Source organism: Ipomoea triloba, chromosome 4, assembly GCF_003576645.1.
Source record: "Ipomoea triloba cultivar NCNSP0323 chromosome 4, ASM357664v1".
In the NCBI taxonomy this organism is placed as follows: Eukaryota; Viridiplantae; Streptophyta; class Magnoliopsida; order Solanales; family Convolvulaceae; genus Ipomoea; species Ipomoea triloba.
Window position 1 is genome coordinate 34,516,956 of NC_044919.1, and position 16,528 is coordinate 34,533,483.

Sequence of the window (16,528 nt, forward strand, 5' to 3'; positions counted from 1 at the left end):
ATGATGGGTTTTTTTTTTTTTTTTTTTTTAATAATAATAAATATAAATAATTTATATTTTTTAAAAAATAAGTTTAAAAATATTAATTAATGTGGCATCTCACGTGAAATCCAACGTGGCAGGTGACTTGAAGATATAACTTGTTATTATAGGTTAATTCTAATATTTTAATGAGTTTAAGGGTGTAATTGAAGGTTTTTTTTTTATAGTTCGAATGACTAATTACACTTTAGTATATAGTTGGAGGGTTTATTTGACCATTATCCCTAATTAATTTCATATTCATCAAATATACCATTTCTCTTTTCTCAAAATATAAGACTTATTGTATATAATTATGATTGAGAAAGTATAGAACATATATTAAGAAAAGAGTTAATACCAGCCAAGGTCCCTCGAGTTTAGTGGTTTCGCCATCTATGGTCCTAAACTTTCATATCGACCCTCCGCGATCCTCCGAATTTCGAAATCGACCTGCCGTAGTCCTTCCGTTAAAAGTTTCCGTCTCAGCCGTGAAATGTAAGGGCATAATAGTCTTTTCATTTATTACCCAACCAAAACAATTCATTTTGCTATCAGAAATTAAAATTAGCCCTCCCTAGCCCTAATCCATTTCTTCCTCACGTAGACCAAGCATTTGTTCACACCTTCTTCCCTCCATTTCTTCCTCTGATTTCCTTCTTCTTGGCAAGAAAGCTATTGACATGAGAGTCGGTCTAGTGAAGGGAAAAAGGGAAGAGTGGAGCGAGGATCCAGAAGAGAAATTCATGGGAGAAAATGAGGGAAAGACAGCATTTACGTAGGTTGCTTTAGATTTTTATCTGTCTATTTTTTTTTTCATTTTATTTTCAGTCTTTCCACATTTTACTGATTTCTCAGACAAGTATATCTGCTGGGTTTGAGAAAAATCAACTGTTATTAGATTCTCCCTCCCTCCTTCTCTCTCTAACTCTCTCTAACTCTCTCGCAACTTATAGCTTTATAAATCTGTATGCAGAAGCATTCTTTGAGCATAAATGTATGAGAAAGTTGCAATCTTTAATTAGTTGAATTATTATGGGGGTGTTCCTCGTTTCATGAGTTTCTGGTATTGATGGATTTTATCACAATCAAATTTTGAGCAATCATTTGCATATGTTAAATTGGATATTTGGGGGCTTTTTTTTCCCTTTGATTTTGGTTTTTATTGATTCGGCATAAAAGAAATTTCCTTCTCAATTTGGGGCCTCACCTTTCTTCGTCTTCTTCAATGGCTTTGCCACCACCATCACCCACTGATCTAGCTTTCCCGAGTTCTTCCTTTATTAGGCGACTCCAATCCCCTTGTGTTTCAAAGATTGATGCTTTCCCAGTCTTACTCTAATGTGTCTTTTTCAAAGCCTTTGAATGTGGGAGGTGTTGATAGGAGTTGGCCGAGTATATTATTGTTCACGAGAATCATAATTGGCCTAAATTGTCTAATGGTGAATACAATCTTAAAGTAGAGAACCATAGGTTAGACCACCATGGTTTCGGGTTTCAACTGAGAGCGAAATGAATTGTTTTGGCTGGGTAATAAATGAAAAGACTATTATGCCCTTACATTTCACAGTTGAGACGGAAAATCTTAACAGAAGGACTAGGGCAGGTCGATTTTTAAATTCGGAGGATCACGGAGGGTCGATTTGAAAGTTTAGGACCATAGATGGCGGAACCACTATACTCGAGGGACCTTGGCTGGTATTAACTCATTAAGAAAATTTGAGGATTGTATTACAAAATATCCTTCCAAATTTACTAGGACTAAAACTAACTGTATTTACCACTTTGGTAAAGAACTCTTCATCCATGCATGCAACAGTGAACAGAGAGAGATTATGCAAATTACCAAAATGGGTAGCTCTCACTGTCGCCGGCGCCGGCGCAGGAAGCAAAGAAAATTGAGAGAGTTAAGCAGGCACTACTGATCTTCCGAGCGACGCAGCGAAAACGGCGACAAAACATAACTTCTGTGACCCTACGCCGCCGGCGATGATGACGCTTAGTCGACCCTAGACGTGCATTATCCCGGCGGTTGAGACGAGGGTCTCCGGTGCACATCGACTTTGGGGGTAATAAGTCCTTTAAAGAAATGTATTTGGAGAAGGGCTGCGGGGGCGGCGGCGGCGCCGACTTTGGGTTGCTTCTGAGGAGGAGCTGTGGTTGGTAGTCGAAGAATTCATATCTTCCAACAAGATATATATATCTATAGATGAATCCTCGTCCAAAAAAATAAATTATACAGTAAGGTTTTTGTGCATTAAGTTTATGCAATAGCTATTAGATGTCTTGGGATTATATATAGGTTATATGTTTTTCTTAATCATAACTAGATAAGGATATGATTCTGCATGCTACTCCTATACAGGAAGATCGAATTAGGTCCAATAATTCCTTTATCCATCCAATAAGGTTTCATCCAATACAAATCCTATTAAAATTAAGAAAATCATAAGATATCCACTGGGGGGATCTTCAAGACTAGGCCAGCTGCCACAAAGCCTGTTGCTCCAAATGTGATCTTCTTCAAGTGTGATTGAGAAGGAATGCTATTTTTTGACATCTAAATTGACTATCCACCACTAACACTTTTGTAGATTTATTTTCAATGTATTTTTAGAATGTATATGTTAAAAATGAACATATTTCAAAGTACAATAAATATACTACAAATGAACCCGTAGTGCAATAAAAATGAACTTGTATGTTAGTGGTCCATGATATAGGCCGGTTTAGTAATATAGTTAGTTTATCAATCAATTTTGGCTTTTTGACCACTATTAGCTGTTTGACTTGGTAAAACAGTCAATGACCATGTTTGGTAAATGACTGTTAGCTGATTGAGTTAGATGGTATAACTAGTTGATAACATTAGCTGATTATATAAAGGTGTTTGGTAAATTAACTATTAGCTGATAGCTGTTTGGTATAATTTCTTTATCAAAAAACTAATTTAAAAAGTTGCTTTGATCAACTTTTTGAATTTTAGCATTTTGAAGTTACAAAAAGCTGATTAGTCAAACACTTATATTGATTTTTTAACCAAGTCAAATAGCTAATAGTGGTCAAATAAGCCAAAATTGACTGATAGACTAACTATTTTACCAAACAGGGCTAATATAAGTGTTTGGTTAATTACTTTTTTGTAACAAGTAACAACTTATTATTACTCCGAAACGCTAAAATTAAAAAAGTTGCTCAAAGTAGCTTTTTTGGTAAGCTTTTTGAGAAAGTCATTTTGCATCATTGCATGTAATCAATTATCAACTAACAACCAATTTACCAAACATCTTTCTACCCACTAACCTAATCAGCTAACAGCTATTTACCAAACACTTCCGTAATGATTGATGTATCGTATAAGCCCTTTAAATGGACAGTGCGAACTTGGGGTTTGGGCCTACATATCTGTTACTTTAGTGGGAGCCCAAAATTTTGAAGCCCAATATCGGAATCACTGATCTCTGTTTGGTTCAATAAACACAGGTCAGAAATAGTGTAACTTGTCTCTCTCTCCATCTGAAAATTGTTCTCAGGAAGAAAGTATCAAGTATCAAGGCCATGTTTGGATAACAAGTTAAAACAACCAGAAGAGATAGTTCTTTAGCTACTTTTAACAATGGCCGCTCATCTGCACCTCCCTTCTCACTACTACACTAAAACAGCACTCTTCTTCTCTCCTCCTGGGGCTCCCCTCAGTTCTGGAAAACCAAACAGGGCATCAACCTCTTCTGCAAATTCCAAGCCCAGTTTCAGTAAGCTCAAAGTGAGGGCCTTGAAGGAGAAAACAGAGGAAATCAAGTCCCAGACATCTGCAGAGGAAGTCACCAAGAAATATGGCCTAGAAGCAGGTCTCTGGAAGGTAAAATTCATTTATGATCATGAACTGTGTCTTTTTAAGGTCTGGAAAATCTTTTGGATTGTATACTATTGATTATTTGATTTCCTTCCCAATCAAATTTTGGGTATTTGGGTTCTGCTTCTCTGTTCAAGAAAGTCCTATCTTTTCTGATAATTGTTCATAGCAGCATATGCTAGTTTAGCTTAATTTAGTGTTCTTTGAATTTATTTTGTGTCTGGTTTATAGTGACAAAGTTGAAGGAATGGTACATTGATGGGTGTTTCTAGGTTGATTCATTGACCATAATAATCAGACTGTAACTTAAACATTGTAGATATTCAATTCAAAAGATGAAGATAACCAGGAATCTAAGTCAAAAGGGGACCAAGCAAAGGAGCTTTTGGCAAAATATGGAGGAGCATACCTAGCTACCTCCATTACTCTCTCCTTGATATCCTTTGGCCTCTGCTATGCCCTAATCAGTGCTGGAGTTGATGTGCAAGCATTGCTACAGAAGGTGAACTGAGCTTCCCTCTTCAAAATTGCACAACTCTCTTTGAATTCCATAATCGGTCTCGACTAAAAGTGCTTACATATTTATATTTTATATATTATATGCTCGACATTGACAAACAAGGTGTTCTGATGATTTGCAGGTCGGGATTTCACCTAATGAGACGGGCGAGAAAGTTGGGACTTTCGCGTTGGCTTATGCTGCCCACAAGGCCGCATCGCCTATAAGGTTTCCACCTACTGTTGCTCTTACTCCCATTGTTGCTAGCTGGATAGGAAAGAAAGTTGATAAAGAGAAGTAATCTTGAACTAGTCTCTCACTCTGTAACATATGACATGCATATATGATATATCAACCTCCTTCTCATCATTTGGTTGTAACTCTGTTGAGAAAGGCTAAGAATTTTGCAAAAGAGATACATACTTATATATGCATATGCATCCTGTAAATCATTCAACACTGATGAGTGTGTTAACTGGATAATTGACACTGAAAGGAGGCCACTCATTCTCAATCAAAACCAGTCAATTGTGGTAGAAACATTCATTTGAGAAAATTATAATTCAATTTGTCAAATGTTTAACAGTGTGCTCCACCTAGTCAAGTTTGAAGGTACAAGATGACATAATACAGAGCTAAACTGGGAAATCTCCTAAAACTATTCTTATTGCTAGTTACAAGGTAATAGATCACTGTACAGGAAGCAACTCATAACTCAGATACATGTTCCATTCCCAGCCTCAAGGTAACTTTCCCTCGAGAAATGCATAGAATGGATACAATTCGTTCTCTATTCAGAGTTGTTCAAAGGGGGCAAGAGAAATAATAAGAGTAAGAATCTTTATATACTTGGAGCAACCATTATTTTGAATTCAACCGGGAATTGCGGGCAGATAACATTCAGCTTATGGTAGTATTAGTTGCACAAGGCAGTTCGGCAAAAGTGGGAGGTGAAGTTTGGGCAAGTGGAGTACTGACATTAGTTGTAGCGTGATCTTCATCAAGTGTTATCAAGTCACTCCAGTCAAGCCCGGCTAAGTGAGAGTCTTCCCAGATAGCAGTGATTCCAGCGTAATCTGACATGAACCAGTAATCTGTTCCATTCTGGAAAGGCCAGAAACGGAAAATGTTAGAATCTGGAAACCAACATAACTCAAGTGCTCACATGAAAGATATGAGCAGGCAAATTGTTATTTGTGGCATTCAATTGGGCCATAATGAAGCCGGTCATTCCATTATGGAACCCCAGTAAACACCATCAAACTAAAAATTCAACATGACTAGTCTTTCATATGTGCGTGTCGTGTGTGCACCTCGCAATAGTGAAAACTTACATCGACATCGGGAACAATTTTCATGATTCCACCCATGAAGTCCTCTGAGGTACCAAGATCTGAGGGGATTGTTCCTGTTTCATTTTCCTGCCTCCCTACTTCATTTACTCCGCTCTTCTCAATTTCTAATGTTGCAGTGGCATTATTATCGACACCTGATGTCGAAGGGTTGTTTGGTGGTGCTGCAGCTGCATCTATCTCCTCATACTTTTCCTCAAATTGACTAAAAGAAATTGAATTTCAGGCAATAAAGGCAGACTTTGATCAGATATTCAATCACTTCACAGAAATATAGAGGTGTCTTTAAAGAGAAATTGAATGCCATGGCATTGAATACAGTCCCCAGGTTTCATAATGTAAAGTCTAATGTTATAGGAAGAAGCACATGTACCTGACAAGGTAAACATCTATGGGCCCCATGGTGCTGCGTAGAACTATTCTATACCTCCTCTGAAGATAATCAACAGCCTGCCAAAATTAATAATAAAGAAAATACATGTTTAAGACGTAATATAACCATTGCAATTAAATAAATAGAGTAATTGATAAAAGAAGAGGGAAAAGAACCCATAAATAAGTGTAGCCAGAACCTCATCAGGATCTGGGACTTCTAATGTGGTTCCATGTGGAGCTTTAATTGCTATTAGTGTTTCATCCTGACAAAAGTAGATTTTTGTTTTAGCACAGTTGAGTGATACAAGCATATAGGACACAATAGAAGCAGTGCAATTACAAATTATGCATACCTGAAAACTAGGTATATTCTTAATATCTTCTTCAGTGACAAAAAGCCATCTGATAGAAGAAAATTGCAGGACAGAAGAACAAAAAAGAATGAGCAATTGAATGCATTAAGAACCTTTGAAAATAAAACTACAGATTTGATGAATACGTTAAAGAAGAGGTACCTTTGATTGTTTTCATCTTCACTCAGGTCCCTCAATCTTTCTTGCATTTCTCTAAAACAAGTTAATGTTGCATAGCATTAGCACAATCATGGTTAAATCACAGTAATTTCAAATATATATCCTAAAGTTTTTATCTTTATAATAGAACCTGATTTGTTCATCTATTCTACGTTCATCCATGGTCAAGTTCTCTACTTCTGCCTGCAAAAGGGAGCACAGTACAGGTGAACAAATCATTGAAATTCCAGAGAAGCATCACAATTGCACACTTTAAATAACTTTAAAACATAGACTGATATCCATAATCTATGAATATGAGACCACCTAAATAGTGAGAGGCTAGTACAAGGTCAAGGAGTGCATACTCCCAGAGAACAAAATAAAGAAAAGAGTAATGACGCTCACTTGTAAGCTTGCAACACTTTCATCCTCTCCTGTACTTGACACATCTAGGCCCCTGTGTAACCAATGCACTTTATTAGCCACTTTTCATTTGCTAAAAAAGCCTTGAGGCAAGTTTAGCATTAGCTTTTTTGTTTAAAAAAATTAAAAAATTAAAGATTTGAGAGGCATTATCGTACTTCCATTGAATTCTATTCTTTAATTTCTTCTCTATTAGGCCGATGCCTTCCAGGACATTTGTTATATCATAGATACGCCTCTTCTGCACCTGATTGAAGAATGAAAATTGTTTCAGTTTTTAGCTTGTAGAACTTCATCAGATAAATGTAAAGAGAATCAAGCAAAGTTTTTATCACCTCTAGTGTATCAGCAGCATTGTTTAGATCCAGAATGCCATCTTCAGAATGTTTGATCAGATTAATGAACTTCTTAGTCAAGAGGCCTGAGTGAGAGTCAAACGATACTGTCAATATTGACTTTGGTACCTCAATTCAATACCACAAGCAACCCTAGAGTCTAAACGAACACGATTAAAAACATCCACAATCTAGACACAGGGGGCAGAGAAATAGAAGCACTTAAATCGACAAAGTACACAGTAAGAAAGTAGTTGATTACCTAGGGAACTATCATACCGACAAGCACCAACTGGAGTGACATTGTTGCTAGAAGGGGATCCTGTAGATCCAGAACAGCTAAAGTTACTTTCTCCCATCAATCTGATATCCAAAAACAGATATCTGTATAGGAAAGCTTACCAACATTCCCAGCAGTTTGAGATGCAGATCTGTTGGCTTTCGATGTCCTAGATGCTTTCTGAGCTTTTCCTGAAACCGGTGTTTGCAAGGGACCATTGGCATCAGAATATCCAGAACCTTGGTTCAGTTCACCAGAAACCAGACTATACTTGGCTGTCTCCTTCTTCCGCTTCAAAGGCTGGTCAAACCGAAAGAACAATAATAGGATTAGGAGAGTAAAATAGCTATTACTCCATCTTACTCAGCAATGCCATTGAAAGCAACTTTGATGGAAGAATATGTCATCAAGTGTAGAATGATCTCAATATTATATCAACATATATACTATTTTTTTGCTCTCTTTCCTGGATCTAGTTATGAATCTCTTACACTAATGGAAAACATACAGTTCGCTGGCACTTAGGTTTCAAAAACAAATTACATAAACCAAAATCAGTGTGGGCTCAAATCACCAATAAAAGAATATACATAAATTGTGTAAATCATCACTGAATGAACCAAAAAAAGGTGCAAACTTTGTGGTCAGCACTGCACAGGGATCACACGATCGCTTACAGTTTAACCAAAAAAAGAAAAGTATGTTAGCAACAATTCAACTAGAAAGATCACACATTGTCACAAAGTCTCAATCAAGAAAAACAAATACAGAGTTAGACTGAAACAAGGGGAAAGATATTTTCAGTCCTAAGCTTAAATTAAACACTCGCTACAGTCCAAGCAAAAAAAAAAAACAATCTTGGCAGCAAAAAACTCGAAGGCTCACCGGAGTTTTCACAACGATGCCCTCCGGTACTTGAGGCGGGAGCATTCGCGGGTCAGCGGGGAATCGGTGGTAGTCCCCAAAGGGCGGCTTCGCCGCCGTGAAGGGCAGCTGCTGCCGCTTGATTGCTTGTTGCTGCTGCATAATTCTCTTCTCTTAAAACAAGAAGAGCTCTTCTTCTCGATTATTGATTTTCTTTTTCTTTTTTGCCAATTCAACTTTATGGAGGGAAGTACAAATTCATAAAAATCTAAAGAAAAGGGTTTAAAAAAAAAAACGATTTTGGGTGAGGGGAATTGAATGAGAGGAGAAGATGAGATCTGGGTTGAGGGGAATAGAAAAAGCGGGAAGAGAGAGAGAGAGAGATAGGAGAAGAAAACGAGGGAAAGTGGTGTGGAGTTGAGGTTGAGGTTAGGAATTTGGTTCGGATACAGATATGGAGGGAAGCACTTCTTTCTCTGTGTTGTCTTATAAATTTGGACAAAACTCCAAAATACCTTTTCAATCTTCATCTAATCATTCCATTATTGATTAGGATTAGCTGTAATCAAAGTTCTATGATTTTATTACTACTCAACCTCAAAACTTCTATGATTCTTTTGATTCATGCTTTGAATTTACTTCTTTTTCCTTTCTTTATAAACATGGATATTATTTTATAACGGAATTTTGATATTTTAAAGTTTAATAAAAGTATAGGTTAGGATTATAGACTCCACTAACGTTTTATTGCTTGAAATTAAAATAATTTTATATAAAATTAACTGTTAATATTTTTTGAGTGACGAGAGAAACACGTAACAATTACACAATGATGTGCACGGAATAAATCTTACATTTATTTGATAATTCATAAACTACACAAGAAAAATAACGTTTCATATACATTTAACTGATCTTGAGAGAATTATATTCAATTCAATTGATTATATTTTAGACTAACCGTTAAATATTTTTATTTTGTAAGTATAGTGTTTGTACTAAAAAGTAGGTGGTGGAGGCTATTTGTGATAGGGTTTGGTCCGTTAGAGATAGGTGGAGATTGTGGGAAGAGCACTACGCGCCAAAATATCGCTGCCCCAACGGTGCCGTTGTAAGGCGCGAATTGCCGATTCGAACCCTCCGCGCGCAAATTTTGGGCCGGGCCTTTCATATCGAATTAATGGCCCACGAAGGAGCCGAACTGACCCATTTCTAAATGAAAGCAGCCCAAATATTTTTTGAGGAAAGCCCAAATGGTTTATTGAATTAATAAAAATTGAACTTTTTTTTATTAATGATGGAATATTGGTATTTGATGTAACTTAGTTATTATGCCATGGACCAAGGTCCACCTTACAAGGTGAACTCTAGTCTAAATTGTGTACCTATGTATATAATCTTACTTGCATACACCAATGTATTTACCACATTAGGAACGTTGAAGGTCAAGACTATTTGTGCTGTTGCGCAACGTGCCTGACTCGATCCTTTGCGCCCACTAATCCCAATCATGGGATTGGACTTGGCCCGACCCAGGTCCACATCCCATTTGGGACTAGACTGACTTTCGCATCGTCATCGATTCAAATCCGTGGCCTCGGTTCTGATACCAATTGATGGATCTCAGGGCTGCACTATGCTTATTTCTTAGTGAGTCACTTATTATATGACAGTAAGTTAAACACACTTAACTACAGAGTTCATGGTTGGCATGTCATACTTAAACCGTGATAAGTAGATGAACATTAACTATTTAACCACATTCCTCCATAGTAAGTCATAGCGCCACGCCTTGAATCGAACAGAGACTGATCTCAACTAATCCGATTGACGCCCCAACACTTATTTCGTTCGCACAAACGATTGTCGTTGTCGACTAAATAGTTCTTCATTTTGTACCCTAATCTGATTCTAGTCATTTGTATTATTACTGCTACTCTAGCTATATGCATAATGCATTTGTATTTGAATGTTCAAAACATTTAAACAAAAATATTAATAAAGATGCGCAGTTTGTCACAACTTGCTATTAGTTGCAATCTTGTTGGTCAATTAGATTAGGGGAGAACCATTTTAAAGTTTATGTATAATAGATGTGTCATCACATTACATGGATGATCATAAGATCGAATTTCGGTGTGGTGAGAACATTGATTCTTTGAGCTGAAAAAGATTAAGTATAAAATAGATATTAACTTGTAAAGAATCATGAGTGCTTTAAAAAATTTATGTATAGAAAGAAACCCATCTATCATTAAACCTCAAAAAAAAATTTGTTTAGACGATAAATACGAACCCACAAGTAATTATTATCGACAAAATCAACTTAGTTAATTCCTACCATATTCGCTTCATTGAGATTCATTCCAACTGTTCATACAATTGACACCATATGTGCATGACTCCACATGGTGGGTAGAAAGTAGGTAAACCAAGTTATTCTAAAGCTGAGGAACCTCGTCATTTCCCATCCACTCGCTTTTATACAATCTGTTGGCATTTGTAGTTTAATTTGAACCAGAAACATAACTATCGTCAACCTAGACTGATTTACCAGGCAAATTGACAACACGCTAACAAATAAATTAAATATAGCTCATTTCCTATATATTGTCAGTTACATATTTTGTTTTGTTTTGTTTTGTATTTTTTTATAATACTAAAATAGTTAAAGACATATATATATAATCGTCTCCTTTTAATTATTTTGATTGAAATTTATCTAAAATAACTTTTTATTTTTTGAATTATGAAAATACTCCCAATTACTATTTAAGGATATGCATGGAATAAATCTCATTTTGTGATTTAAGTTGATCATAGTTAACAGATTCAAATACAGCGGGAAAAAGGTAATGGCAACCTGCATGAAAAAGGTGTAATTTTTAGGTAGATTGTGGACGAGTGGAACAAGGGTGGAGCCACTAAATGATTTATCACAATCACATAGCATATCATTAGCATGTCGGTCTACTGTTTTCTTTGCTTCTACACAAACTCTCAATCTCATAATAATTACATAGGATAGCTTGTAGGTTAAGATGACAAGTTACATTATTAGTTAATAATGATACTTCCAAGTATATATGGAATCATATAACTTACCAATTTCACAAGCACAAAAGCAAGAAAAGAACCCATCTTTGAATATACTTTTGCTTTTCTTGGATTCTTGAGCCTTTTCCTCCTTTGTACACTTCCCTCTACTAGATTGTTGGTAAATATAATGAATATACTTTCCACTACTAAAAACTATCTCAAAATAATTAAAGTTGTAATTTTTCTAGCAAATCACTATAAGAAAAATGCACTTAGACAACGGTGAAAAATTGTTATCTTTTAAGGGAAAAAATTATGTTATTGAAAAGGTGTTGTTAAAGACTTTAGTCAAAAGACAACCGTTTCAAACCGTTGTCTTATATGTTTAATCGTTGTCTTTAGACTGATGTTTGAAAAATGTGTTAAAGACGGACAACAGTTTTAAACCATTAGGTTTAAACCAAAAGGTGTTGTTAAATTAAAGACCCCACCAAAAACAATTACTTTTAACTGTTGTCTTTATATTTTTTTCTTATAATGAAAACATAAACAGTTAATACCTACTATACAACTATACATCTATTGATCTCTTACAGAAAAATCGTGTTTTGATTTACGTGATAATTTGACAACAACTAATCATCAAATAAATGCACCACTAGGTGAGATTTGTCTCGCCCAAAGCTAGTAATAACGTAAATCAAACTTTTTTCAACTAATTAACATACATATGGTGTTGTAATTTCCCAATGAAATTAATTAAAAACGAACCTCAAAGAGAGGATTTGAAATTAAGAAAACAATAACCTTAGCTTGCTCAAACATCAACGTGACAATTTTGCACCAATTGATACTTTGCAGTTGAGCCAACTAAAATACTGTTGGGACTATAGTTCTCTCCTCCGAAGCTCAAATAAGCAGGGCAGTTTGCATCCAAACGATACCTCCCGGAGATGAACGTCCCAACTTTCCATCTGATCCGTCCATCCACTCTGATGTTGATCAACACCCTCCCGGCGTTCTGGTCCTGGCTGATCTCCACCCCCAGGTAGGGCGCCACCGGGACGGCGTTGCCGTTGAGGAACGGCGACCAAATGGTGACGTCTTTGTGGCCTTGGTAGGAGACCGGGAGGAGAGTGGGGAGCGTGATCTGCTGGCCCCGGTAGGTGGCGTAGACGTCGAGGCGGTCGTAGTAGATGCCGATGCGTTCGTTGGGGTTTCGAGAGGCTAGGGTTACCTGAATGTTGGTGGTCAGGAGGTTGAGTCCGGTGGCGGCGCCGCCGGCGGCGGCGGCGGCGTTGAAGTTGTAGACGGTGGCGTCTTGGAGGATGAAGCGGGGCTTGGTGGGGCGGAGGATGAGCCAGATGAGGAAGACGAGGAAGAGGATGAGAATTATGGAGGACGAGAGGATAAGGAAGAGGCGGTGGTACAACTTCCGCCGCTCACGGTGGTGGTGGGCACAATCCTTGGCCGACATGACGGAGGGAGGATGGGAGCTCTTGTAGTCTTGTCTAAGAAAGAGTTCCCAAGATGTTAATAGTGTGAGTGCCTACCTTACTTATATAGAAAAAGATTTATCTGTCTCTGATTTAACTCACTGATTCAGTAGATAATATTTAAAGGGAGATAAGATTTGTCAAAACCAGATTTTATTATAGTTTGTGGAAGGACTAAAAATTGGGAAAAACAAAAAGGAGATATGGCTAACTAATACTACTCCCTATATACATGTGTTCAATCATCATGAAAATTTTACGTATACTTCCCAACTAAGCAATCTTGAATTTTGATAAGGGCTTAGTTTGGTCATGCAAATAGTTTTTTTTTTTTTTAAAGACATTTTGGAGCAGTATACTAAATTGAGTGAGTTACGTGTTTATATATAGTTTAATGCAAATTAAAGAAGTAAGCTATATACTTTTTCAATAATAAATTTAAACTTTAATTTTATCTCTCTTAATTTTTCAGAAAAAAAAAAAAAAGAAAAAAGAAAAAGAAAAAGAAGAAGTCAAGTTGGCTAGGTATCAATTAAGGAAGTTATGTGCGTGTGTAAATGGAGTGAATATAATGTGTTGGTGTGTGAGTTTGTAGAATGGGGCATCAACCTTATATTTTTAGAATATGGGACTATGGGAGCATGCTTCTACGCAAGGCTAAAGACTTTAGAATTTCTGCTTATATAGGACATGGCATGGGGACATGGGAGAATGCTTCTAAGTGAGAAGTGTGTATATGTTAATAACACGATAAATTATTATGTCATTTTAGGTTTATATTACGATATATTTATCGTTGGTAGTAACAATCAAATTATTAAATTTATAAAAAATATATATCTTAAATTTGTACATTTAGCGGATTTAGTCATTTTTAGGATTAGAATCCTTAGAAGACCGAATGATATTGTGTTAAGCTAATCTCATTATATTATATTGATAAAATTCTTGAGAAACTTAACAAGAATGACAATCAATTGGCTAGGATGCCTTAGATACTAACTGATATCTATCCAAAAATCAGGGAAAGTGTATTTTTCAAGTAGAATATACTAAGATTATTGAGAGTTTGATGTATCTAATGAATTATACTAGGTTGCATTGGATATTGCTAGCTTGTCTTTGTGGTTTGTAACTTAGTAAATATAATAGTAATCCCAATGATGACCACTAGAAGGAGATGAGATTCTTGTATACTCGATTACTCGTGACCTAGCTAGGACCGCATTATACAAGATATACAACTATATATACTAGAAGCTAGGGTATATCAGTTCTAATTGGATGCTAGATATTTAGGACTCTAAGTCCAAAAGTGGTTATGTGTCCATGTTAGCTGATGCAGCTATATCATGGAAATTCTCAAAACAAATTGTGATAGCTAGGTCCATGTCCAAAAAAGGCACAACCATGAGAATTGAATAAAGGTTGGAGATTCATGTGTAAAATATATCATTGTTTACACAAATGGCATATAGTTTAAAGACATCACATTTTATTAGACAACTAGTAAACTAAAAATATCTTTACAATGGAGGATTCAAATGGTCACACCTACTTATCCTATGATGGGATCAACCTTTGAACACTATTTTGTTGTTTGTCCAATCCCATCAAGTAATTTTCGTTCATGTGAGGGCGGGAATGGTTGAAAAAATTAGCAAAAATTAACATTTTAAGTGACCATTTTGAAGTATTAATTTGTGTAAAGTCCACTTTCAATTTGGATTGCGTCAATGTGAATTTGAATTCTCCTAGTTGAGGATATATTTTATAGAAATAAGGATCAAATAAGCCACTGAACTACAAACGAAAATGCAATTAGGTCATGGAACTCAAAAAAATACAATTGGATTCTTGAACAATGCAAAATGATGCAATTGAACCAAAAGTGAATGGTCTCTCAAAAATTATACAACCACTTCTCTAAAAATTTTGAAGTGTTTACCTTGTTATTCTAATCTGTCGTGAATGTTTATATTTGAGCTCCTCAAATATTTATGTTATTAATCCATTGTATCATGGAGAGTAGATCCTTCAATACTCCTATCACTATTTGGACAAAACAAATCGATTTTAAAGAAAATGTATTAAGGCTCACACCATACAATGTGTTGATTTAACGCTATAATTTGACAACATATGACATTGTAATTTCCCAATAGAAAACCTCAAAGAGACTAATCGTATAACTAGAAACTAAAGAAAATAATAACTACTTATGGTCAAACTAAACATCAACGTAACATTGTTGCACCAATTGATACTTAGCAGTTGACCCGACCAAAACACTATTCGAACTATATTCCCCTCCTCCGAAGCTCAAATAAGCCGGGCAGTTTACATTCAAACGATACCTCCCGGAGATGAACGTCCCAACTTTCCATCTCACCCGTCCATCCACTCTGACATTGATCAACACCCTGCCGGCGTTCTGGTCTTGGCTAATCTCCATTCCCAAGTATACCGCCACGGGGACGGCGTTCCCGTTGACGAACGGCGACCAAACGGTGACTTCTTTGTGGCCTTGGTAGGACGCGGGGAGGGAAGTGGGAGGGGTGATCTGCTGCCCGCGGTACGTGGCGTAGACGTCGAGGCGGTCGTAGTAGATTCCGATGCGTTTGTTGGGGTTTCGGGCGGCCAGGGAGAGCTGGAGGGTGGTGGTGAGGAGGTTGAGGGTGGCGGAGGTGGTGGTGAGGTTGAAGGTGTAGACGGTGGCGTCTTCGAGGATGAAGTGGGGCTTGGTGGGGCGGAGGATTAGCCAGATGAGGAAGATGGTGATGAGGATGAGGATTATGAACCACGAGAGGATAGCGCAGAGGCGGCGGTAACACTTCCGCCGCTCATAGGGGTAGTGGGCGGACATGAAGGAGGAGTTGAGTTCTTGGCTAAGAATCGAAAAATGGAATTTCCAATATAGGTGTTAATAGGGTGAGAGTGCTTAGTTGGTTACTTGCGTTACGTGTTGGGAGAATATAATGGTTTCTTATATAGGCAAAGGTTTAATTACCTATATCAACATTATATTTTAGTGCATTGAAAAAATTAATTATTGACCAGTAATAATCAGTCATTAGAGTTCTGGCTATGTTCATATTAGCTTCGAGAATAAAAATCGACAACTGGCAATTGACGTGCTTTTGTCATTAAAGGCAATGATTGCCTCCTCTAGTACTGACTTAGATCACTTGCTAGTCGCATTCTTCTCCAAAGAAGGCAACTGCCGATAGCCTCTTTCATTGACGAAGAAGGCAACCACCAGTCACCTTCTTCCTCAAACGAAGAAGGGTGACCAATCGCCTCCTTTGGAGAAGAAGTAAGGTGATTGTCAGTGGCCTTCTTTAATCACGAAGGCAACCGGCAATAGTTCACCAATTGTCGATCGTCGATTTTTATCGTTCGAGCTAGTTGGAATATTGCCAGAACCTTAATGACATACTATTACATGTCATTAATCGATTTTTGAAGTATGATGA

At 36.9% G+C, this 16,528-nt stretch overlaps 4 protein-coding genes across 4 annotated transcripts; 1 reads left to right on the forward strand and 3 right to left on the reverse strand.

Moving 5' to 3' along the window:
- The first annotated feature begins 3,527 nt into the window (after nucleotides 1–3,527).
- Nucleotides 3,528–4,868, forward strand: LOC116017096. Its single transcript, XM_031257624.1, has 3 exons — nucleotides 3,528–3,880; nucleotides 4,194–4,376; nucleotides 4,516–4,868. Exons 1-3 carry the CDS (start codon nucleotides 3,638–3,640, stop codon nucleotides 4,672–4,674), a joined length of 585 nt encoding a protein of 194 aa, XP_031113484.1. The 5' UTR covers nucleotides 3,528–3,637; the 3' UTR covers nucleotides 4,675–4,868.
- Nucleotides 4,869–4,901: 33 nt separating this feature from the next.
- On the reverse strand, nucleotides 4,902–8,959 carry LOC116017095 (transcription factor E2FB-like). The gene is made up of 13 exons (XM_031257623.1): nucleotides 8,539–8,959; nucleotides 7,776–7,953; nucleotides 7,636–7,695; nucleotides 7,374–7,459; nucleotides 7,197–7,285; nucleotides 7,021–7,072; nucleotides 6,764–6,816; nucleotides 6,616–6,666; nucleotides 6,454–6,502; nucleotides 6,298–6,363; nucleotides 6,099–6,175; nucleotides 5,708–5,930; nucleotides 4,902–5,477 (listed from the first exon to the last, which is right to left on the reverse strand). Exons 1-13 carry the CDS (start codon nucleotides 8,677–8,679, stop codon nucleotides 5,274–5,276), a joined length of 1,329 nt encoding a protein of 442 aa, XP_031113483.1. The 5' UTR covers nucleotides 8,680–8,959; the 3' UTR covers nucleotides 4,902–5,273.
- A 3,244-nt stretch (nucleotides 8,960–12,203) lies between these two features.
- LOC116017322 (NDR1/HIN1-like protein 1) lies at nucleotides 12,204–13,072 on the reverse strand. The gene has a single exon (XM_031257883.1). The coding sequence runs from the start codon at nucleotides 13,031–13,033 to the stop codon at nucleotides 12,374–12,376; it is 660 nt and encodes a 219-aa protein (XP_031113743.1). The 5' UTR covers nucleotides 13,034–13,072; the 3' UTR covers nucleotides 12,204–12,373.
- Nucleotides 13,073–15,122: 2,050 nt separating this feature from the next.
- Nucleotides 15,123–15,991, reverse strand: LOC116017172 (NDR1/HIN1-like protein 1). The gene has a single exon (XM_031257706.1). The coding sequence runs from the start codon at nucleotides 15,916–15,918 to the stop codon at nucleotides 15,283–15,285; it is 636 nt and encodes a 211-aa protein (XP_031113566.1). The 5' UTR covers nucleotides 15,919–15,991; the 3' UTR covers nucleotides 15,123–15,282.
- Nucleotides 15,992–16,528: the final 537 nt, after the last annotated feature.